Genomic DNA, 25,916 nt, shown 5'->3' on the forward strand with positions numbered 1-25,916 from the left:
AGTCGTGTTTGAGATAGAACATTTTACACTTATGGATACAATGGACACAATGGCTATAGATTTGACAAATCAGAATTCAGAAACATTTTGTATCTAGCCAACGACTGAAAATATTATTTAAAATTTACATATAGGTTTCTCTACGACTTTTATATCATATCCCATCCCGTACTTCATCAATTCAATATACCATGAAAAAGCATACAAATAAGGCACTGGATCTAAAAAAACACAACATTTACGATTGAAAATCAAACTACTGTAAAAGGCCCAGTTATCAAAAGGGTGCTATGAATATTTCCTAATGGAAGATTTAAGAATTGGTAAAGAAAGCGCAGACAATTTTCAAATCAGAAACGAAGATCGGGACAGGAAGAAAATACACAGCTAAGAAAAGACTACCTTTGATTCGCTCTAAGCTGTTATAAAAAAACTACATTCGTTTAAAACATTATATGCTTAGAAATTATTTAATTTGTACCTAGTTCAAGCCTGCAATGCACCACCTGCACCACCGACCCCGCGCTACGGACTAGCCTGGCGATGCGTTCCGCCACTTTTGACAAATTCTGTTGCGCAACTCAAAAATATGACCAATCGGTTGGCCACGGCACGGCGCGGTACAGCGGCAGTGTTGTATCGTTGCGCACGAGGCATTGTTAAGCACGGGAACGCCTACAAGAGTCTTTGTCTTTCGTAATACCGATATCTAATTTCTTTTACGATCTTTTGAAGATAGGTGTTTTGAAATGGCTTTGTAAATCAGATACCAGGAAACCGCAGCGGACTAAGTAACGCTTGAACATAAACGTTATGGATGGATGGAGAAAGATATTTGGGTTGAGGCTTGGACGGTAAAGGACAAAACACACAAAAAAATTAAATGGTGAGCGGAAGTGAAAGAGTAGATTTGAAAAAACAGTGTATAAAAAGAAAAAAAACAACCGTGGACCGTGATTGGAGCATTAACGATTAGCAATGAGTTATAATCTTTTACCAATGCTATGTTTAGGACAAACATAGCATTTGGACACACAATATGTTTACCAGCTATCCTAATACATTCGAAAATTTAGTTATTTTAAATATATATTTGGAGATAGAATCTTGGGGTGTCAAAAAAGTCGTACACATATTTCACCTAAACACCTTACAACCTAATATAAATAATTAGATCTAAGATGAAAAACTACCAGATTCTCTAGTTTTGTCAACAAAAAATAAATTATTAAAATGCGCCCATAAAGTCTAGTGCGGTAGAGGACATTTCAAAGTAGATTTGATATATTTGAAAACTTACAAAATAACTGTAGCCCAGCCTGACCAACGATTTTTGAGTAACCAAATCTTCAAGGCATGCTTTTAAATCCAGAATGGAAAACGTTTTTGGATCTGCAAACCTAAGAACGAATAAGACCATATTTTTTTAGGAATCAACTCTGACGAATTTGCCTGTACAAACAGAACGACCATACATTACATTATTTGCATGGATAACATTTATTATAAATGCAAATTATTTTACTCGACTCTGAAGACCATACATACAGTGAGGTGAGCACTGTACTAAACCGGACAATGACAAACGACCATCGATTTGCTGATCAGAATTATTTAAATTGCCTGTCTGTGAAAACAATTACTTAGATTCACAGCTTCAATTACAACAGGTGGAGACTCTATATCTCAAATGTATTATGTTGCACCTCATTTGAACAATTTGTTTATGTTTTCTTTGGTTGTGATAGACTGGACAGCTGTAATTGAAGGTTAACAATCACAATTACATGTATTGGTATCAAGGAAATGTATCTGAAACATGAGATTAATCATTCTATAATCTAACAACTCCGCGTTTATTCCGCGTTTATTCCGCGTTTATTAACCTATCGTGCTTATTCTCAAAACAGCTATCCTGTCAAAATCAGAAATCGAAATAACATCGTTACTACTTTATCCAAAAATGTATCAAGCCAAGTAAATATCATTCGACGATTATCGTCCCCTCCCCAACTACATTTCGTGCTCGCTTGTGTTAGGAGTGTAAGCATACATTTTTCTATATTTAATTAATAAACTTGAAAACTCGATATGACATAAACACATCAACCACGACCTTCAATTGAACCTTGATAAGCAGTTATGTCGAGCCGTCTTCGCCTAGTAGGCTTAAACTCTTTCGTCACTTCGTGACAGTCGCTAGGAATCCGCTTATTAACCTCGGCCGACTTATTCTCAAGTTCTGTTACAAAACAAACATCGACTGCGCGAAACAGTTTGGCACATCCAGTATGAGGTAAAGTGAAACGACTTTAGTATTGATGGGGCTTTGCAACGCATATTGAATATCAAAATTTGATATAATGCTCACACAGCTGTAAAACTAAATTATCATTCCTGATAAACAGCAATGTTGTTGAAAAGAATATATTTTGTAACATATAGTTGGACAGCTGAGTAGTTGAGTGCTTGCCTATAGACCACAAGGTTGCCGGATTGATCCTTAGAAAAATTAGTAGTTTTTGATGGTCCGAAAATGAACATAGGCATTTTTGATTATTAGGCTTTAAATAAACAATCCAGCTGAATAAACAGCTGATCGAAATCAGTAATCAAAGCTACAAAGATGATTCGCATCAACTGTGTACACATAGTACGTCACTGCTAAGGGAAAAGTTTAAGTTTCCCAATCATTCCTTTTTTAAGAATTTTTCTCAATTATATAAGCTACATTTTAGGATCTGTAGAATTTGAAGTCGCTTTGGTTCTTAAAAGCGTAGCTAAAATGGAATACGCACATGTAAGTGGATTTTAAGTGATTATAAAACAAATCCTTCCGCAAAATTTCCGGCCATTGTGTTGATGTGCGACAAATGTCAAGGACGTTTACACGCCCCCTCGCGGCTCGTCACCGACCTCTAAAATAACCACCGGTTCAAGTCTACAATCAGGGCATTCCTGTCGGGAGCAGCTAAATATGGCTATGAAGTTGTTTTTACGTAAACCATCTATTGTTTAGTACTTGTTTTGGAAACTGTATGTTATTGTCTGATTTTAGACCAAAATAATTGCATATTAGGGTTGTTCCGTGTAATTATTGTATACCTTGAAAACTATTTGATTCAGGAACGTCTAATTTTGGTTTTATTTTAATATTAAGAGATTAATATTTAACATGGTTAGGTTAAATGTGTCAGTTAAGACACTGTAACAAAACACACAAACACACACACACAAACACAAACCACAAACCTTTCTTGGTGTTAAAGGGCTAAGTAGAATTCATAGTAGTTTTCGTACTTGCCATTGGCAGACCACGATGCACTATTGTTGGTGGCAACTTTAGAAGGCTAATCCGACATCTACCATTTTGTTTAGTCTCTTTTACCAACACTCGCAAAGACGTATATAATATCCTGAGAGGAGTCCTTGACAGACCACAAGAATGCCGCTCAACCATGTTGGCACGACGAAACGGAAACTAAAGAGGAAAACGAAGATGCACGAGAAAGATCGTCCTGAGTGGAGATTATGTGGTTTTTGCTAATCTCACCATAACAGTTATTTGCCACTTATAATCAAGTCATGATCCGTAGTCTGTTCTGTTATTTGCTCTGCATCCCGCAACGGGGCTCGTGTGGTTACATCTTCTACTAAGTGAATGTCTTAGATTTCATCTCGCAAGAATTATATCAATTTGTCATTATTTATGTTTATGGCATATTGGATTTAAATCATTATTAGTATTTACACAATGAATTACATATTTATACACTTTTGAAAATGTGGATTTTAGAAGCTCAGTTAGGAATATAATGTGATTTTTGTTGCAAAGAAAATCCAGGGCATGATAGCGATTGGGACACTAAGGACATAGCTAACCGGGTTTTGGTTTGATATTGTACTTGTCGACTTTATGATGTATGATTAAGATTTTTGAAATTATTGGGTTGAAACTCGACTAAGTGCTTTATCATCCCGAACCGGGTCATCTACTGGCCTTGTTCCCTACTGAAATAGATTTTGCAATTTTCTGAAAGGTATTCGTGGTTTGATTGTTGCAGACATATTGGTGTAATTTACTATTTAGTTTTTTTTACTATTTTGTAAAAAAATAGTAAAAGACTTACCGGTATTTAAAATTAATAATAATCAAGAATGAATTAGGCCTAACTGAATGATCAGCATTGTTTGTAAGTTGTACGTATCGAATAAAAAATATTAGACATATCAACTGGAAAGGTAAAGTTTATAATTGAAGATGAAAACTAGTGTTTTCAAAGAATAAAATCGTATAGTTGCAAAAACAGGCAAATGAAGTGTTTTAGCTATACTTCTAAGTTTGTCATGTAAGTCTAACATATGAAATTTAAAATAAAATGATTAACTAATGACACCATCGAATTAATATTTCCTTTTCTGTGCGATTCAAACCACAAACAACATTTAATCTACACACGATGAAAACAACATAAAATCTGAATATGAACGCTAATATATTAGGATATTTCAGATAACATGAGTGGGGACATCATCAATAATATTATCACAGAATTTGTCAATGGCCTTATCATCTCATCTTGATAACACCTAATATAGCATACGTGAATGCCCAACCGTGTTGTAAGCTGTTTTTCATATTAGATCAAGGCCAGGTGGCGTTTTGCGATTAAATATGTCGATTAGATGAAAGGCGATGATCAATGATAAAACTAACCTCATTCATATTTTCGAAGAAATTAATTTTGTTTGGAAACGATCAGGAGTTTTGGACTTGTATTTGGGCACATCTACTATAAACATTTCGGTTTTGAACGCTCAAAGAGTTTGATGCTTTCTTGATGAACGCCACTGGCGTAGACGCTAAAAAATAATAAAAATATCTTTATCTTCTAGCTGGTCTGTTCTTCACAACCTTTAATGCAACAGTGCCTGCAACCCGGTTATATTAGGCGCTCTATCACTCATTGTCTTTAGACAAAAGAACAAATTCCTCGCGAATTCTTCCTTTGCATTACTCAACCAGTGACAATTGCCCACACAATTATCCTTATGTCGAAACGCACCCCATGAGATCCTAGGGCAGGTGTCGACATGGCACTCCAGGAGGTTTCTACAACTTCCACCTGCACACCCGGGGTTCCGCGTATCCATGTCAAGAGGAGCACGACGATGGTTGTGAAATGATCTTTGAAGGAGTTCTCAAGTCTTCTGGAGAGCCGCGAGCTGAAGAGTGGTCGGCACTTGAAGACTATTGTAGTTGAGGAGTTAACTGCTAATATACGTGGGTTTTTGTGATATTACCGAAATTGCGTTGGGTATGGATACAGGATACGGAGTAAAACGAAACTGATTTTCTCTATTATATCTGTACTATACAGAACAAATAATACATTTCTCCAATCGTACGGATACAAACCGTTCAAAGGCATTTTTTATTAATTTTCTGCATTGATAATTAATTCAAAGATTGATTTGTTTACTGAAGCCACAGCAAATTAATACACGTTATTAGGATGATCTTGCTAATTAATAGTCAAGAGCCAACGAAAAAAGTGATTGTTTAATAGTAGTATACGCAACGATTGCGTAAAGATAGTGTTAACAACACGAGTAGAAAATTTATGGTACGAGCCTTGGCGAGTGCCTTAAACACTTCTACGAGTGTCGTTAAGAGTCCTTGGAGCCTAGACGTTCTAACTCGTAAAACTATTAAAGAACTACAAATAAAATGTCAAATCTCACAGTATACTAGATATTTAAATTACAATCACTCTGGTGTTAAAAAATATTTTTTTATTAGCTGTTTGAAATTAACGAAATTAACCTTGCTTTTTTGTCCGGCAAATCCAAGATGGCCGTTAGCTTCCATGGACTCCGTTGGAGAACAATTCAAAACTACAAAGAACATTTCTTATCTCACAGTATACTAGATATTTCAATTATAAACAATTCAGTGTTTGAAAAAATATTTTTGGAAGATAAATAACTCTTCAGAAGCTGTTTGAAATTATTCAAGATGGCCGCTAGCCTCCAAGGATTCTTAATACTTTAATTTCTTAATACTTTCTAATTAAATGGCAACCATGGACCATACACTATTTACGCGAGAGGCGTACTTTACTTTACCTACGACTGTGTTTTAATTACTAAAAATCACTACTCATAACTTCTAAAAGAGGTTATGTTTTAGTTCATAACCTTTCATTGCTACTGACAGAGTGATACAAATAAACACTGTACCAAACACTAATTGCACCACTCAACTATTAAATTGGCCTGAACAGCTGATTAGTTGAAGTTTGAATCATTGCAATTTTACTTCTTCTCTCTCAATCCTTGAACCTCATTGGTCCGTAACCCAAATGTTATGAGTGAAACTATGCTGTTATGGGTCACTTTTCAATTCTAAGATCCGAACTTAAAAAAAAAAACTGTGGTAGGTAAGTAGTAGTGTTAACGATACTCGTCGAAGTTTTTTTCTACTCGTGTCTTTAAAACTATCTTCACGCAATCGTTGCGTAAACTACTATATTTCTCTTTGTTCCCAAATAATACCAATAAGTAAACCCAAATTAGGATAATTGAACCAAACCAATACGTAACAGAGAAAGTATTCGACGAAAATGTCACTTTTGTAACAAAGACAAAAGACAGTCGATTCGTTTTGCTTACGTCAGTTGGCACTGTTGTCAACTGCACAGCTGATTATAAGCATTGAATATAGAGGCACAGTAGTGTTTGTCACCAGTGATAGTTTATTGTTGCACTTTACCAACTCATTTAATTAGGTTCCACAACGGTTTCACCTAGATTTCATAGTTGATTTTTCTATAGCTAACCAATTGTCTATATATTAAAAATTATTGTTTTTTTTCTTTCCGAGTCGATTAAGCTCTTCTACTGTGGTCGCTGCTTCTACCCGACCGATTTTCCTAATTTTGGTTTTAAATTAAAGGTATGCACGCACAGATTTGCCATAAAGCATCGGCATTCGTTTATCTGACGTATTTCGAGTTATGCTCAAAAGCAACTTCCTCACTGTACATTTCTTATAAGAGTTAAATTTGGTTTTTCTTTTCCGAGTTCGTATGGCTCTTAAACAGATTTTCATAATTTTTATCTATAATCAAAGGTATGCACTTTGATGGCACACACAGATTTGCCATCAAGCAATATAATTTATTTATCCACCTACCTTATTAATTCGACCAAAAAAACATAAATATTATTTTTTTTCTTACTTAAATTGAAATCGTTTGAATCAGTTAAGTTCTAACTGCATTACTCTATCTACAAACATAAATCTGATTTTCTCGGTTATAGAATTTAATTATTTTGGATATATTTACTCACTTCTAAATACGTTATCCTATGTTTTTATCTAAGTTATTGATTAGGATGTATTGATTTTATTGATTGGTTTTGATCGGATGTACCTAAAGCACGCTGCTGAATCACGAACAACCCAAATTGTTCCAAAAATAGAGTACGTTATTTATCATCGATTGGTGATTTTACATAAAACCTTAACAGTAATCGTCGATTTCAACGGGTTTCACCTAGTTCTCACTTAATTATTTAGTCAATAAATTTAATTTAATTTTTAACTTTTAGTTCATTTTATTTAATAAACATGAATTTGATATATATTTTAAATCCATACAAATGGTGTCCGATATTTCTTTGATCTGATAGTAACCGAGATCGATGCAGTTACCGACAGCCATGTTAATTTAAATTTCAACTTTTAGTTCATTTTACTTTAACATGAATTTGATATGTTTTAAATGCATACCGGTACAATTGCTGTCCGATATTTCTTTGATGTAATAGTAACCATGTAAACAGCCACCGAATATAAAGGGCCCATGGTATAAGGTTAGGGGCCCATAAATTTATTGCAATGTAATTTAAATTGCAAATAGAATTGGAAATAAAAATAATGTAAACCAAGTTATCATATTTTTAAGTTTTCGAAATCTGTTCAATCAGGATATACTACAGGGAAGTGTTGACACCTTATACTTCATAAAAAAAACTACACAAAAACACCTTTTTTAAAAAAAGAAAAGCACAATTTTATAAAAATATCTGATGTTTATTAGATAGACTAGTCATAATTAATTCATAGATCATTCTATAAAAAATATTAGCATTTTATTAAAATTACAAGTAGCTCTTTATTTTTAACCATTACTTTGTGTAAAACCTTTACAAGATTTTCTTTTGAAACTTCACTTATTTTCAGTTTGGTAAACTAGTGGCCTGGGAAAAAAATAAATGTGCATGATTATTGCATTGAAAGATAGCTAATAGAGCTAATAATCTACTAGATTTAATGTATCATAAATCTAGCTTTAAACGTTTGCTTTATAAAAATTTAGGCCTAATAAAAAATTAATAGAAGGATCTAGGAACATTATGACAAGTTTAGGAGACGAGACATACTGTAGTATTTCGACGATTTAGTGGCTCATTCTATTGAGAAGCCCTGCAACCTGGTACTGTAGTAGGAGCCAAGGCCGACCGAAACATTACAAGTCTCGACTCTCGACACCAGAGTCGCTAGCAGCAATTGGCGAAAGGAAACGTAGCGAAGCGAGCGGCTCAACCTCAGTCAGTTGAATAAAGTACAGCGTAAAAATATTATCTGTTCTTAGATACCTATATTAATAGTTTCGTAGCAAAATTTGACAAATTAGTTAACTTTCAGATTTGCTTATTATATTATTATATTTAACCCTTGTGTTCACTATATTTTTACTAGCCTTTGGACATTTTGTCAGCCTTTGAACCTAAATAATTTTCTTAACAGCTGACCGTCGTCTGCAGCCTGCTTGTTTTCTATTTCCATTTTTGTTTTGCTTTTGCTTTTTGCGGCTGCCCTTTCCTTCCAACTTGTTACAGTACAAGTTTCCAGGTTATAAGACATTATCTTTAATTAGTGATGTTTAAAGTTGTGAAAAGTGCACTGAATAAGCAAATATTGTTCAGTAAACAAGGGAGTATATCGTTAAATTGTCTAGGACTATTAGCAAGAGGACTTTCAATCACAAACATGAATCTCGAACGAGCAGCTGAAGAACTTCAAAACAACCCATACTTTGATAAATATGCAGAGAAGATTGCACAGCTACAGAAAACTTCTCCTGAGGAATTTATGGCTCGATTGAAGGAAAATGAAGAAAGGAAAACCCCTAAGAAACAAGACAACATTTCAAAATCCACACCCATGGCAGGATTACCAGGTAAAGCAAAAGTTGGATCTGTACCATTTACTAAACCTAAACTGCTCTCTGATGTTATGAAGACAGAGTTAATTGAAGGAAAGTCTGCTGCTGAAATAAGAGATATATGGATTGAATATCATAAAAACAAAGATTGCATTGCCGCTTCAGTTCCTGTGGCTAAGTTTGAGTTAATTCAAAGTCGAGGAGAAAAATTCCCCATATTTGTTTTGCCTCTACCTAGAGACCAAGGTTATGAATTCATCATGTGCCAGTTTGCTGGAAATGAAGTTCATTTCACACCCCTAATAAGCTATCAAACGCACAAAGAAAATGCTCCAGAATGCTTAACAATGATCTATTATCCAGATTTAAAAGATCACAAAGATATAGTTCTTATGAAAGGAGAGTTCAATAAGGATATTTTAACTGTCATAGAAGCTCAGTGCCTTGCTAACGAGTTGCAGTTGTACTATGGCGAAGAAAATGAGAAGAGGACAGGACTCTTAGAAAGATTTACTCACAGTCCAGAAGATTTCAAACATATGGACCTGATTGCTAACTTGGAAACCTTGTCATTTTAAGGTTAGTAAACTGCCCAGATCCTTGGGCTTGATGGAGTTTTGGCCCATCAATCAAAACTTATGAAACAACCTTGTCATTTTTTTATAAGAAAAGTTATAAATGTATGATTTAAGTTAAATGGTCAGTTTTATTTCTAAACTCCTCCCATCCTTCTATCTTTAGGATTTTCACACAGCCTACAATACGACAACACTGTTTTAGACGATCTGTATCTTCAAATGATATCAGTCCCCAAATATTTTTTCATCACTCCGCACTGAAAGTATAGGCCTCATAGTTGATATAAAAGAAAGTTAGGCTAACTTAGTTGTTTAGACCTAACTCTATTTTAGATACGAAGGAAAAACACCACTTTAAATTTACTTTCCCTAGATCTCGATTAACTCTCTCTATTTTTCCACTACGGATGCTACGTTGTGTTTTGTTGAGGTTTATTTTTATGATTTTTAAATCAGCTGTTTTCATTGTTGCTCGATCGGTACTTTGGTATGATACGGAGGCCACTTATTTTACAGCGTGCTGCAGCGGTTATTTTAGGCTGGGTTATCATAATATGTTGTAGGGCTTAGGCCCTACCTCGTTTCATTATGAATCAAACGATTACCAGATGAGTTATTCTTTCTATTTATGATAACCCAACCTAACATAACCGCCGCAGCGTGCTGTTTAAGAGAGGCCTCCGTATAGCCTAATATCAAAGTACCGCTCAATCTAATTGTAATACGGAAACCGGCATTAGTTTGTTTTGGTGTGTTTTAGCAAAGTGCATACCGTACGTTTGAATTTGCATTTCTGATGATTTATGATTTTAAAAGCTTCAGTGATAGGCCTAACTGAATAACCTTACGCCAGAGAAATCAGGGGAAAGTTATGAAGAGGAATGCGGAAAGTTTGCGCACTGTTACAAAGTACAACACCAAATAAAGTAAGTGACGAGGTATTTATTACAGTAAGCATAGGCCTAATGTATTTATGTTATCCAAGAAATCTACAATCATGAAATTATATTTGTGAAGTAGGTTTTTAAATGACCAAGGGTGGTCTAAAACTAAAATGTGGATTATTGAAAAAAATTAAAAACCAAACGAAGAAGTGATTTTCACCAATAATGAAAACGGCACAATAAAAATATCCTTGTAACTTCTATTTTTTAAGTTGTTAGCCTATGTAGGTTATGGTATCAAAAATATTCTGTTTGTGTGATTTTCCAGCACTTGCTCCATTATTCCTGGCCTCAGCTTTACCTCATACGCGAAAATAACTCTTACATGCTCGGCTTCATCTCGATTGTGAAATTATATTTCCTGTGTTCGGCTTTGCCTCGCACATGAAACTTGAAACTTTGGAAAATGCCACTTTTGGTCCTAGTAATGAAATATACTCCTAAATGAAATATATAGTATATTCCTGCATAAAAATCTCTCTGGTCCTAGCAGTAGTATTACATTGATTTATGGGACCTGATGCTTCTTATTACCGGTACCCTTTCTATTTTTACCTGTACCAGCTATATAACTTGTATACATTTGTTAGATTTAATTGACTTTAGCACAATAAACAAGTTTTACATTTCTTTGTCATTGAACTTGAATATCTATCTGATTAGAGTATCAAAAGCTTGGATTTTCACCAAAATATTTTATAAAAACCACTTTTGGCTAATTAAATTTTGAAGTTATGTTTAGTCTCAGGCTAGTTAGCAGATTGCAATGAACATGGTAAACAAATGGATGGTTATTACCATTGAGTAGGTACCCATACACGTATAAGAGCTGGGACAGATACTGCTATGTAATAATTGTAACCGATTTTTTCGACGTAGTTCAGGCCGCTAACACTTGGGTTGTTAGTCAGTCGGCAGTGCAGTGCACCTCTGAACACCTTTAAATAATTTAGTACAGTATTAAAAATGCACTTGACCTGAACGGGAAATAGGCCTAGTCCACTTAGGAACAACAGACATTAGGCCTACATCATACACAAAAATTAAATTATTAGTAAAAGTGAAACTTAAGCAATAACCACCACCAGAAATTGTGGAAATAACTCTTAGAACTCTTTTCTATTTAGACCTAATTATATTCTACCACTTGTAGTCGAATGGTGAGTAGTAGGCCTATAGGTCGCAGATAGCTTAAATAAAATCCATAACAGATTTTAAAAATAAAAGTGAAATAAATCATAGTGATAATCTTAAAAAAAAAATGCATTTAATTAATGTAATTAATACATTTAACTCTTGAAGCGGTTCTGTCTAGGTTTTTAACTAGCTTACCTTATTGTTTCTTCTTTACCAGGATTTTAAATTTAATGTGTCTAATAATTGAAATAAAACTGCTCGATTACACATTCAGTTTCTTTTAGCATCCTGTTCCTGATGATCGAGATCTTTTATATAGCAGACCGTCCACATACTCCAAAATCCAATAAAAAATTGTGAAATTTTTGTCTAATGTTAAATTGTTTATTCAATTCACCCAAAAATATAGTTAACTAAATTGCCCAATGCTCACTGTTAGTTATAAAGTTTGTAAAGTTACAAATTCAAAGAAAGTTTAATTAGTGTATGCGGTTGTAACGTTTTGTTTAAAAAAATAGCTGATTGAGAGAATGTTGTGTTTTTAAGATACTTTTTAGATGTACACACCTAAACAAATAAGACAGGAAAATCATTCTATGGGTGTATGAGGAAAAATGGGCAGTGTAGTACTGATAAATTGTGGTAGTATACATTTTTCTACACCTATCTGTTCGTGTTATCAACCTTCTTCATATTAGCAAATAAAAGAGACCACGTATCTTCAGGTGTTGATAACATCAGAAGCTCCCGTGTATCATTCATGTCACTTCTATAGCTCCGTATTGATCGCAATGAAAGTGTATATTTGGTGTAATCACCGCAATAAGAGTAAGTGCAATAACATTTATATATTTTTAGAGTAAATTATTTCTTTATAGTGTTCGTCACATTCATTGACAGTGGTAGAAGTCTGTAAAATTTTAATGTTTTACGCTAATGTACACTCAAGACACATGCTAATGCTACATCAGCTAATTCCAATAAAATCATGTAACATCGGCTCCATAAAAACACCTTTGATTATGTGTTTTTTTCTTATTACCCGAATAAACAATTTTCGTCAATCTTTACTCCTATTAGGCTCATGATGTTGTAGATTCAATATTCTAATTACAAGTATATCAGAAGTAAGCCTTTATGTAGTACATTTGACTGTAGTATATACAATACAGTACCGGTAATCGAGTCCTAACTCAAACCTTGCAAGAACTGTTTTAGCCTCTCTTTAACCTATGTTTGTGTAGATAAAATTTAGGCTTTTTAAAATCTCATCCAAAAATAAAATATAATTTTATGATTTCGACAGACAGTTACCGACATCATAAATATTTCAACAAATTTACATCTTCAAATCAAATCAAAAGATCTTAATTCATTTGTAAATACATATTTACATGAATGGTGTCAAACAATGAACACAAATAGACATGAACAAGTAGGCTACAATCAACATTATCGACCGGTAGGACATTATTGAACACACTACTCCAAGTTGCTGTTTTCTAAATTTTGAGATCTATTATGTGTTCTAAAGTTTAAAAAGTCATCAAATGAATAAAGTGCTCTCTGTATCAAAAATTCTTTCAACTTCACTTTGAAACCTATATAATCCTGCATGCTTCTTACCTATGTGATTTAGGTAGGCCTATGTGATATAATATTACATCACGATTACACGATTATTGGTACATACAGCCAGAGACAAGTGGATACAGAGAATAGTACAGAAGGAAGAGGATTCCTTTCACTCCAGGCTTGTTTTGTTTCCGTCTATGTGACGGTATTTGAATTGAATTGAACTGCCGGAAGGTGCGCCGGACTACAGAGTACTTCAGATTATAAAGTGTCAGTGTCAGATTAATGAGTAACAACTTTATTCCTTATAGGCAAAAGTTAAATTCAAAAAGGATTATAAATACATGAATCACAATCAATAAGATAAACTTTTGTACAGTGGACTCCCAAAGAAATTTCAATGAATTTAATTTCTTTAGTATTGTTGCTAAACAGATTGTCATTCCCATATAACACTATCAGAGATTTTATTAATGTTATTTTCAAATGCATCATTTTTTAGACTGTAGTTTACCAAGATTTTTCAACTTGGCAATTCCAAATATGAAAACAACCAAAGAACAAATCTTGAAAAAAGCTCATTTACAATTTTCTTTGTTGGTTAGTAATTTTTCCGAATGCCATCTTTGACGTCAGCAAGATATCTGCCAAACATGCCTGGATCATCAACAGGTCCAGGTGATTAACGGCTAATGTTTGCAACGGAAGGTCCTGTAAGGTTAATGGCTAAACTGAACGATTCACAAATCTGATCATTAGCAAGTAGATCTCAATCATCGTTCATCTTAGTACCGGTTCTGAAGTCTGTCAAAAAGCAAGATTTCTTCCCATTAATTTTTATTGATTCATAAAAAGTACTATAATGCATTCCTTTGTCTATATGCTGAGGCTTTCCACTTCAGTTTTTCACTTTTTGCTAAGGCAATATATTGACTTCTATTTTCAGAAAATATACTAAGCACACTTTTGAAATGGTGTTGGTTTTTAACTACAATAAAAAAAGTTTCATTTTGAGGAAATTTGTCTCATTCAAGAAAATTTCTGTGTACTATTACACATTTTCGACACATTTGAAAGTCAAACATTTTTATACTCCTCTGACTTTAACTTTTGACTATTAATACAACATTATCGAATCATAATCGCACTACTTTTTAAATTTGTAAAATTTCTCCGATTTTTTACGGTTTTTTTTATTGAACATGTATACCAGCTAGTCACACATAAAAAAAATACTTGTTCAATAAAAAATCCAAGAAATTTTAATAGAAGTAGGGCGATTTTTGAAGGTGAAGGAGTGCGATGTTCGGAAAACGCCTACAAAACGCTTTTGTACGTTGTGTGCAAAATGTAATTCCTGACCTTGAAAATTCTTTCAAATCTTTGCTATCTCTTACCGTTTTTAAAAGCGGACAAAAAAATTCAAATTTTAAACTGCCATAACTTTTGATAGGATGGACGTAAAAATCTCTAGTTTGCGCCATTCTTTTTCTTTTTTCATGCCCTCACATTTGATATGTTTAAAGGGGTACCTTGCAATTTAAACATTTTAAGTTAAGGGTAGGGGGAGAAAGGGGGTGAATGGGAACTTCACATGAAATTCACAACAATTGTGGCCCCTAAGTATTTAGACGATTCCCGCAAACTGCATATTTCTAACTATTGCAGCTTTAGTGAATTTCCCATATAGGCAATAAGCTATTACCATATTACTCATGGTAAGACCTGGACCCGGGACTGATTTACTTTTTTGTTTTGGGGTCCCTAGAGACCAAAAACACCATCCGATCAAAATTATATATACAGGGGGACATAAAAGTCTGGAAAAGGCTCAATATATTTTTAACTAAATTCGTTAGAAAATTCAAACCTTTCACATCAGTTTATATGTATGAAAACTACTTTTTGCAAGCATTACCATTTTTTTACCTTCACCAGGGGACGGCCCATAAGGAGTAGATACACAATCTTTAATGTAAGCATAGGTTGATATGCACATCATTTCAAAAGGTCTGGTCAAGTGGAGTTCATTACAGGAAACCGCGTCAAAAAAGGTCCATCCGTTACCAAATGGCGGCAGTCGAAAGTTATTGCGGAATATACCTGCACATGCCTTAGTATTGGTAAATACTTATACCGTAGTCAACATTAGCCGGGAAATCTGAAAACCGGTTAAATTTGTTTTTAAGATTGAATAAACCTATGAGCTAGTTGACTTTAAAATACAATTTCAGCTCTCAAGCTAATGTTTAATACGAGTATTTATTTACCAATACGAAGGCCTGTGCAGGTATTTTCCGCAAGAAATTTGGACTGCCGCCATTTTGTAACGGATGAACCTTTTGATACGCGGTTTCCGGCAATGAACTCCACTTGAGCAGACCTTTAAAATGATGTGCATATCAACCTATGCTTACATTAAAGATTATGTACCTACTCCTCATGGGCCGTCCCCTGGTGAAGGTAAAAAAATGGCAATGCTTTCAAAAAGTAGTTTTCATACTGTACATATAAGCTAATGTGAAAGGTTTGAATTTTCTAACGGATTTAGTTAAAAAGATATTAAGCCGTTTCCAGACTTTTTTGTCACCCTGTATATATTTATATATGTGTCCGTTAGCGCGATAACTCGAGCAAAAATCATCCAATTTTGATGAAATTTGGTACAAACGTGTAAACCTGCATTTATTCGAACGAGTTTGGGAACCAGCATGATCGGACTATGGGAACAGGGGTTTATTGGGTTTTACCTAACCCGCCATGTTAAACTTCCCTATCCCAAGCGTGATGTATATAACTTCGTTACTTCTCGAGTGATGTAAAGTTGAAAAAAACTCACTCGGTGATGAAATGAAACCCATTTAAATAACATTGAGTGCTTAACTTAAAAAATATACCTCTATGGAGCCAACGACGTTCAACGCTAGAAATCAGCTGTGCGCTTGAATTTTATTGTTATGTTTTGAAGAATTTTCCTAACCTAGCTTTTGTTTGTAAATGAACGTTACTGTTAGAAGATGAGTGAAATGGATAATGAAAAATATTGTTCGTAACCTCCTGTATATTGTCGGGTCATGTAAAATCTTGTACGTTACACGTACGCAAGAGCGTGTTTACATCACTTCGGTAAATTATGCAACTCGCTTCCGCTCGTTGCACAACATTCACCTGCGTGATGTAAAAACGCTCTTACTACACTTGTAAGGTAAATAGCTATTATTGGACAAAAATTGGTTTTTACCATTTTTGACCCTAAAAATTAAAATGTAGCACTTTCTTTCCAAACCATTTTGTAGAGCTTAAAAAAACAAATAATTTAGTATGTTGAAGCGTACTTATGCGCCTAATGGTTACGGAGAAAATTCCAAAAAACTGTAAATTTAAAATTCCCATGTTATTCTTAAGGAAAATAATTAAACTGTTGTAGTTTGCTTGTTTATGATCATATTTTGATCAAATTTTGAAAATGCATTCATTTCATACTAAACTATTAACATCATAAAAAAAAAAAAAAAAACACCTTTTCACCCTCCCTGTTGCAGCAAACCTAAGTACTCGTTAAACTAATGTTATTTAAATAGGGAATAGATGTGATATTTTTGGAGACATTTTAGTGTAAATCCAATCAGGCAAATGGAAATTTGCTTAGTCTGCAGTTTTGCTGCGGCGGGGGTATTTACATACATAAAGAAGCAAGTTAAAAAAAAAACACCTTGTATAAGTTAATCAATGAAGAATTACACTGATACTACCACTGAATAAATAGTTTGTGCTATTTTGTGTACAGCTATAAGGAACACATTGACTGAAGTACATTGTGTGTTTCAAATAACAGCAATATCATTGTTCCAATGAGGAGAAACTACATCGCACTGACTCGTTTATCTTATCACAAAGCATCCATATTTTCCACACATAATACCACACTGTTGTTTATTATCATTACCTACCCTTAACATTCACAGTTATAAACCTGAGTCTTGAAATTGTAATAGAGTTTCGGTTTGTATAAAAAACTTCAAAGTCAACAGTTGTAACACCATCACCATACAGGGTATCCCACAAAGAGGTTTCCACTATTGATTTTATATTACCAGCCCATTTATGATCTGAAAGCTTTGAAACTTTACAAAGTTTGTAGAGAGGGGTTTGAAAATATTGTGTGACCATTTCAGCTACCCAAAAACCGCAAGCCTGATAAAAAGACAACTTAACCCATCCAAGTGTAGTTTTACTGATACTTAAGTTTAAGGGAATGAGTTTAATTTTGAACAAGAGGTAAAGTGTTTTGTGTGGGATATTGCTTTTGTTAACGTTACAGAAACAGCTATTTACCACCATTTTGTTTCTATAAAAGTTCAGAAATTGAAATTTTCATATAATATTTTCAAAACCAACTTTATAATTATTTAAACAAAGTTTCAAAGCTTTCCATTCATAGGTAGGCTTGTTTTGTTATATAATATCAAACATCTAAATTTCTTTGTGGGACACCCCCGGTGTCCCCACCCCGGTGTTGTAGGTCTACCAATACTGTGTCGTTGATGAAAAATCTGGTTCATTTTTACATCTGCTACAAATTCAAGATCATTTTTCAATTTTTCTGGATCGTCCATGTTAAACTTCCATGTTTAATCTATGGTAATACTGTAATGGCTAATAAACAATTTTGTTTTCAGATTTAAGGACTTTTCAAGCTGCACAAGACACAAACCACTCCCAGGATGGCCAGTGTAGTTAGATATGTGGTGGACACATACACGGACATAATGGAGAACAAGAGTGGTAAGTCAATTTTTTAAAACTATAAACTCTTAATTCTACAGATAAAGTCTATCGTCTATCAGAAAGTTTTTTTTTTACCATATAGTTTTCAGGTAGCTATCCAGTACCTTTGGTAGAGCCTGGAAAGAACCATAATATTTTTTAAGCTATCACAGTTTTCTCAAATGTGATTTCTTCTCTTATAATATCACATACCATTTTCGCTCATTAGATTGAGACAAAATTTTGCTTTTGACATTGACTGAATATAAAGATATGTGCATCCATCAGTTCGCATTACATACACAATGTGGCGATACTATCGGCGTTTTAAAAATCATCAGAACCATTACGCAGGATTGTATCCTCAAAACTGGATTTTCAGACCATGTGCGGGTTTAAAACGAAATGTGGGATGAAACAGGATTTTCGACTCTGAGGATTGATTTTCTTTTTTACAACACTTTCCAGATGAAAACTAACCCCAATTGAATAAATTATTCTAGTACACCATCCTAACAAGGTTTTTAGAGCTATTTGTACATGATGCACCTTAAATGTCACTTGGAATGAAACTAAAAATTCATGTAGGATGAAACCTGATTTTCTCAACTCGTAAGCGGGATTTTGGTTTTGGTCGTGTGGAGACACTGTCCATAAGGTCTTTACTGCACAGTCAATGGGAATCGAATATAACCCGGTTGCATCATGTCTGCTTTTTTTGTCTGAATGCCAGTGTGACATCCCACAAACACTATCAGTTATTGGGAACATTAAACCTTTGATTGTAGATAGAACTAGATATTCTACTCCCCAGTTAAAGTTATCGCCAGTTTTAGATTGAAAATTGACTTTTTGAATCAAGCTTCAGAGTTTGCTGATGTCAATTCTGACAATGTGATTTCTGTTGATTGCCACAGCTTGTCCATCTGGATGGGATATTGTTCATTTTCCTGGCAAAAAGAGGTTGTAATGTTATTTCCTCACCGTTTGTTTCCATTTCAGATCCGCGGGTGAAGGATTGGCCGCTGATGAGTGGTCCGTTACCCACAGTGCTCATCTGCCTCTCATATGCTTTCATTGTCAAAGTACTGGGACCCAAACTGATGGACAAGAGGAAACCGTTCCAGTTACGGAAAACACTGATAGTCTACAACCTTCTACAGGTCATCCTCAGCGCCTGGCTGTTCTATGAGGTATGTTACAATAGTTTGTTACAATAGTGGTATGTTATTTTACAATAACAATAGGTTTACAATAGTTAAATGAGGGAAAGTGTGATACATCTCAATGAAATGGATTGATCAGATCAAACTACTACAATGATAGTCTAGGGGAAAGATGAACAATGAACAGATGTTCAGTAGAAATTTGCGAATCCAGCTTGGGGACTTGGTCTCTGGCAGTGATGGATTACTAAAAATGCTGGATTACTTACTTGTCTTACATTATAGTCGAGTGTGTGTGAGTGTTTGTTTGTGTAACTAGATGCCTAAGTGAATGCTATGTGATATGATTGATTATTTACACACTGAAGAGTTGAATATTTATAAGCATTTAACAACAACACTTTGTTTTTATACTAAGTTGTAATATATATCGTCTTTTCTTTGTTTTTCCTATAACCGTCTTTGTATTTCCTATGACATAACATAATGTATTTTGTTTAGTCAATCATGGCTGGCTGGTTCACTACATACAGCTTCCGTTGCCAGCCTGTGGATTACTCCAACTCTCCAAAAGCACTAAGGGTGAGTAACAAACAAACATAGTAACCCTAGTTTATCAACCTTTAAAATGTCAAAACTAATTCATTATTAAGTTTACTTTTGTGGGGGGTTAAACATTAAGATCCTTTACTATACAGGAATTGTTTGGGAAACCATCTTAAACTTATAGTCCTGTTTCTGAATGTTTTAACATGGAACTCAATCATAATTAATAGTCGAGGAAATGACAAATCAAAAGCTCAATTTCTAATTAAGATGAAACATCAAAGAAACAAATGTGATGGAATATTCAGAATGTTGAAAGGAATTAAATATGTGTATTTACATTTTGAAGAACTTCTTTCTATTGAGGTTTCTATTGAGATGTTGTAAATTTGCAAGATTCTTGAAATTCAAGGAGTTTCTTATTTATAAAGGTTTTTGTCCCTATCCATATTTTATTTTGAACATCTGATTTTTTACAGACGGCAGCAGGGTGTTGGTGGTACTTCTTTTCAAAGTTTACTGAGTTTTTTGACACTGTAAGTATTTTAAAATCACATTTTGCAATACTTATGGTTGTTTTAGTTGTTAATAACACGGTTTAGATCATATTGTCCTTAGATTTTAACATAATTATGAAATCTAGACAAAGCAAGTACAAAACCTTCTTCATTAGGTATGGTGCTTACTGCTCATCTGTTGACTTTTGATACAGCTAGTAGACTTCTCATCCAATAGTGAAATCAAAAGCCTGGTTTTGGTGTGAATGCACGATGTCGGGTCAATGTGTTTCTTTTAAGGGTACATTTTACAGTGTATGCTCTATTGATACAAGAAGAAATCAGGGGTTAACAAACTATAGGGTTTTCTTACTCTCAGTAGAATTATAAATCTTGTGAATACCATGTCTATATGACACATTACTACCATTATGGTGATACATTACTACCAGAAATATCAATGGCATTTAGTATCCTACTTAATTTATTTGGCCTTTGAATGATCAAATGTCTGAAACCGAAACCGTTTTAAATTATCAAAAGTAATTGTACTTCAATCTATAATTCACCTATGTATTTTTCCAGTTCTTTTTCGTTCTGCGCAAGAAAAATGAACAAGTGTCCCGGCTGCATGTTATCCACCATGGAGTCATGCCTCTTAGCACCTGGTTTGGAGTCAAGTTCTCGCCCGGTAAGTATATCAATGTACATATCATTATAAATAATTTTAGAGCTAATGATTTTATCTCACTAATTAACTCATAATAACATCCTAAGGGGGAAAAATACTTACACCGACCATGAAATTTTTTTAGAACAAAAATTTAGAAGAATCTGGAAACAATGTGATAAAGGAAACACTATAATTTATTAATAAAAAATGTTAAAAGAAATCAAATTATCAGGCAGGCGTATGAAAAACTTTTGTTGGACTTGATCATGGTACCAACAGGTAAATAGCTGTAAAATGGTTTCAGGTGCAAATCACAAACAATACACTCATTCTGTCAACGTACGTTTGCTGTTCGATCAACATTCACTTTAGGTGGAACCCTTCTTTCAAGCTCTCCCATAGCATCATAGTTTTTACACCAAACAGCACTAACAGTTGTAAACCAAATGCTCTAGGTTAGTGGTTCTTAGCTTGTCTACTAGGTTTGCGATGGAAATCAGTTATTAATGTAAGTTTCACTACTGGTCCAATATGTCTTCATTTGAGACTTAAAAGGTCCAACAATGAGTTCTGATGTAAACACTATTTCTGTTTGCAGGTGGTCACAGCACATTCTTTGGAATGTTGAACACGTTTGTCCACATCGTCATGTACTCCTACTACCTGCTGGCTGCCTTCGGACCTCAGATGCAGAAGTACCTGTGGTGGAAGAAGTATCTCACAGCACTGCAAATGGTAACAATCAAACTATTTACATATAGAAACCAAGTATCAAATCACGACAGTTATGTTAAGATTTTGTTATGTTTGTTATTGTTAGTAGCCTTTGGTTCGACACTGGTCCCAGCTGCCTTTGATCATTATATGGTCCTGGCTAAAAAAACAAAACAAAAACAAACGGATTATCTAGTCAGTAACAAAGCTTTACATCTCACCTTATCCTTCACTCATTGTACATTCATAATCAGTTTTAAATACCCATTTAGGTCTGGGCATTGCTCAAAGTAATAATTATAATGACAAACAAAAACCTCTTGTATATTCTTCTTGTATGTCTCTTGTATATTTTCCATCGTTCACCTTTCAGATCATTGACAATCTCTTCTCAATAATAGCTTATTTCACATCTTTTGGGAGAATAATATTGGCTTCCTCACTGCATTCAATTTTTGGTTTGATTCTTATCTTCTCAAAATATGCAATTACCATGTCATTGAAGTGAAATTCTATAATGAAAAGTTCCCAAGTTTTGCTCAGCGGTTTGTGCTGTGTGTTTCAGGTTCAGTTTGTTCTTGTGATGGTCCATGCGTTCCAGCTGTTGTTCATTGACTGCAACTACCCGAAAGCCTTTGCCTGGTGGATCGGACTGCACGCTATCATGTTCTACTTCCTCTTCGCTGACTTCTACAAACAGGCCTACGCTAAGAGAGACGCTAAGGTAATGTGATTTGGTTGTTTGATTTTTGAAGTATTATAAAAGTCAGTTTTCGAGGGTGAGATTTTTGGAATTTAGCACTTTAGTAAATTATTATAGTTATAAGGAAAGGTTTTGGTTATGTTCTTGATGGTTGATTTGGAGCTTAAGGGGTTAAATGGAGTCCAATTAAATTATTTTTGAAAAAAAGCTAATGTAGGTATACAACAAAATTTATTAGAAAAATAGTTAAAACATTTTAAGAATAGACTGATATCCTTATCATACCAACTGTATAATGTAATTTTGCCCATCATCCTTTGTAATTGCAAAAAAACTCAAAAGCTACGAATTTAAGTTTACCTAACATGATTAATCTGTCTACAGGCTAGGGCGGCTTTAGCTAAGAAGAACGAAGATGCCATGCTGAATGGTAAAAGTAACTCAAACGGTTACACCAATGGGTCAGTCAAAGGACATACAAATGGACACGCAAACGGAATCTCTAATGGTTTCTCCAACGGAACAGCAAACGGCAAAACTCTGTCAAATGGAGTCAACGGAGTTTACAGTGAACCAGAGAAAGGGATGGAGTCGAGTTACACAACTCAAGACTCTTTGAGAACAAGAGCTTTCATCAACAAAGACCAGTCGTAAACCTCGTAGTGACATAAGTGTACAAACATTCAAGCCTCTCTTAGCCTATAATTATTTATTTGAGACATACAATTTTGTTGACTCCTATGATCTTAAGAGGAGACTGAAGGAGTCAAGATGTATAGCTTGTGTTGAAGAATTAGTGGTTGAAAGGTAGAAGTCTTTCATGAGAGTACAGTAGAACTCCAATTATCTGAACTCAAACTATACGAATCTCTTACAGAAAGGATTTCTTAGAGCCACAGTAATAAAGTAGCTATTAAAGATGATCAAACATAATCATTGGCTCCCTCGGTCACAGAAAAATCTTCATCTTTTTTACATGATGGGGGCAAAATCTTGCATATCTCCTGTGGTCTTGTAGACGTAATGTTATTCACTTCTAGTCACGGAAAATCATAATCGTCCTCCGTGATTTGCTGGAAAGTTGAATGTTTTGATCGACATATTTTTGACAGACGAGTTTTACGATCATGATAGTAAAATCCAATTTTCTACCTATTTTTACTTTGCAAATTTTCTGTAATACACCCAGAGTTTCGGTAAAAAACCAATCATCTGAATTTTTTACTATCCGAATGTGGTACAGTACCAATTGATTTGGATCGTTTGAGCTCTACTGTATATGGAAGACAAGATCATACTTAGTACAAAGTGCCATTTGTTTATTAGAATTAAAAATGATTTTGTAGTTCACCTACTGAATTTTGCAGTGTTCTATTGTGTTATGACCACTTTAAAGGGTTTTACACCCCCAGGGGGATTATGATGGTTATGTTTTAACCTAATACACAAGTTATATTTGCTCAAAAAAACATGAATAACCTGTTGAATTTTATTTAATTTTTTTTGTGCATGGAAAATGCATCTTTTCCCTGTTAGCAAGAAAATCAAAACGTTTAATCATTGGTATTTGCTAGAAAATTGTTGTAAGAAGGGATGGTCTAAAAATGAAAGAAATGTGATTGTTTGAATGGCTTCACATCTTATCTTACTAATATTATAAATCTGAAAGTTTGTGAGTTTGTGTGTATGTTTGTGTGTATGTTTGTGTGTATGTTTGTGTGTGTGTTGCTCAATCACGCATAAACTACTGGACGGATTGGGCTGAAATTTGGCATGATGATAGCTCACATTCCCGATTAACATTATAGCATATTCTTATCTCAAAAACCCTTTCGGGCTCCGCCCCAGTGGCTCTGTAGTTCCCCATGTTAATCTTATGATTTTTCATATTTAAAAGTAATTAATGAATCTTAACAGCTGTTTCAATTAAACAAGTTGGTTCTCTTCTATGATGTTCAATAGCATAAAAGTTACAAGGATTACCAACAGGGTGCAGCACTATTATTTTATTTTTTTATTTTATGACAGCAGCTAATTTCCAACGAAAAGGTGAGTGAGCGTAGCGAACGAACTTCAACCTGGAGGCGAGTTAGCGTAGCGAACGAGCTAACCTGAAGGCAAGTGAGCGCAGCGAACGAGCTCCAACCTAAAGGTGAGTGAGCGTAGCGAACGAACTTCAACCAGGACGTGAATGAGCCATGCGAATAGTTATGAAGTTAAACGGGGCGAAGCCCGCGGGTACAGCTAGTATGTATATAGTTTGTATGATACTTTATTTAGTATTTTATTTGGAGAAAAATACAAATCTTATTTTTCTGTTACGATATATTTACCTCTTGAAAGCATTGCAAGAATAATTAATTAACTTTTGTACATTCTATACATATTTACTTTAGATTGTAGGGTTTTGTAAATTATTTACTTAAGTTTGCAGTACTGGTTGTAAGTAAGACTAAAAAAATAAGATTTTCTTACGACCTAAATAGTTTATCTAAGTCATAATTAATTTTTAATGTTATATCTGTTGCGTAGTAAATCGTATTTAGTGTGATGAAACTGTGCCTTTGTCTAGGCATACAAACTGATTCAGAAAATTATTTATCAACTTTTTTTTATTAATTTGCTATTAGATTAATGATATTTTTTATTGTTACAAATTTTAATAATGTACTTTCCAAAGTTCCATGTTCTTATACTACTTAGGTATATTGAGTTAATACAGATAAGAAAGGGGTTTTTGTTGTAAATTAATGTCAATGCCTTGTGTATTATGTACACTTAGGATCATTCAAATGTTATACATTTCCTGTATGATGTTATTAGTTTTTTAAATAAACAACTGCAAACAATATCATTTTTTAAAGATGAAGTTTTTCTAACAAATTCCCAGTTTGATTTTTACTAATATAGTGGTACTGTTAAGTTAAAACTGGCACAATTTTTAAGCGACTGAATGTAAAAATCATATACCCGCAAATTTTTTTAGCTCTACAAAACGGTTTAGAAAGAAATTGCAAAATTTAATGCTTTCAGGGTCAAAAGTGGGAAACCCCATTTTTACAATATAACACCCCCAAAACAAAAAAGTAAATCGGACCCGGGTCTACCATGAGACCTACGGTAATAGCTTGTTCCCTGTTTGGGGATTCACTAAAAGGTTACTTGATTGAAAGCCGAAGCTTGATTCCTACCAACTTTTATTTTTATTTTTCCTGTGCATTTTGGTTTGTATGGCTCACTATTCAAAAAAAAAAAAAAAAAAAAAATAGTAATACTGTAGTAACTAAATATTTTAAATGTGAGCAGATAAGATTATCTTACCCCCTTGTGGGACAGGGGGCTATTTCCCTTACATGGGCAGGTCAAGGTATTCTTCATCA

At 34.2% G+C, this 25,916-nt stretch overlaps 2 protein-coding genes across 2 annotated transcripts in view; both read left to right on the forward strand.

The window, feature by feature from the left end:
• Positions 1–25,399, forward strand: part of LOC128994144 (elongation of very long chain fatty acids protein 7-like) — a 46,107-nt gene extending 20,708 nt beyond the window's left edge. The window contains exons 3-10 of the mRNA XM_054418455.1: positions 18,150–18,255; positions 19,240–19,430; positions 19,905–19,985; positions 20,429–20,485; positions 21,032–21,137; positions 21,718–21,854; positions 22,399–22,557; positions 22,921–25,399. Of these exons, the coding sequence (XP_054274430.1) occupies positions 18,195–18,255; positions 19,240–19,430; positions 19,905–19,985; positions 20,429–20,485; positions 21,032–21,137; positions 21,718–21,854; positions 22,399–22,557; positions 22,921–23,190 (1,062 nt within the window). The 5' untranslated portion in view covers positions 18,150–18,194 and the 3' untranslated portion in view covers positions 23,191–25,399. The remainder of the gene's footprint in view (positions 1–18,149; positions 18,256–19,239; positions 19,431–19,904; positions 19,986–20,428; positions 20,486–21,031; positions 21,138–21,717; positions 21,855–22,398; positions 22,558–22,920) is intronic.
• Positions 8,866–9,933, forward strand: LOC128994145 (ATP synthase mitochondrial F1 complex assembly factor 1-like). The gene has a single exon (XM_054418456.1). It carries the CDS (start codon positions 8,951–8,953, stop codon positions 9,812–9,814), a length of 864 nt encoding a protein of 287 aa, XP_054274431.1. The 5' UTR covers positions 8,866–8,950; the 3' UTR covers positions 9,815–9,933.
• Positions 25,400–25,916: the final 517 nt, after the last annotated feature.

This window comes from Macrosteles quadrilineatus, unplaced genomic scaffold, assembly GCF_028750875.1.
Source record: "Macrosteles quadrilineatus isolate MER2022 unplaced genomic scaffold, UCM_ALF_1.0 Scaffold_5__1_contigs__length_97177068, whole genome shotgun sequence".
In the NCBI taxonomy this organism is placed as follows: Eukaryota; Metazoa; Arthropoda; class Insecta; order Hemiptera; family Cicadellidae; genus Macrosteles; species Macrosteles quadrilineatus.

Coding starts and splice junctions, on each gene's coding strand:
- LOC128994145 (XM_054418456.1), top strand. CDS start 8,951: ATGTTTAAAGTTGTGAAAAGTGCACTGAATAAGCAAATATTGTTCAGT.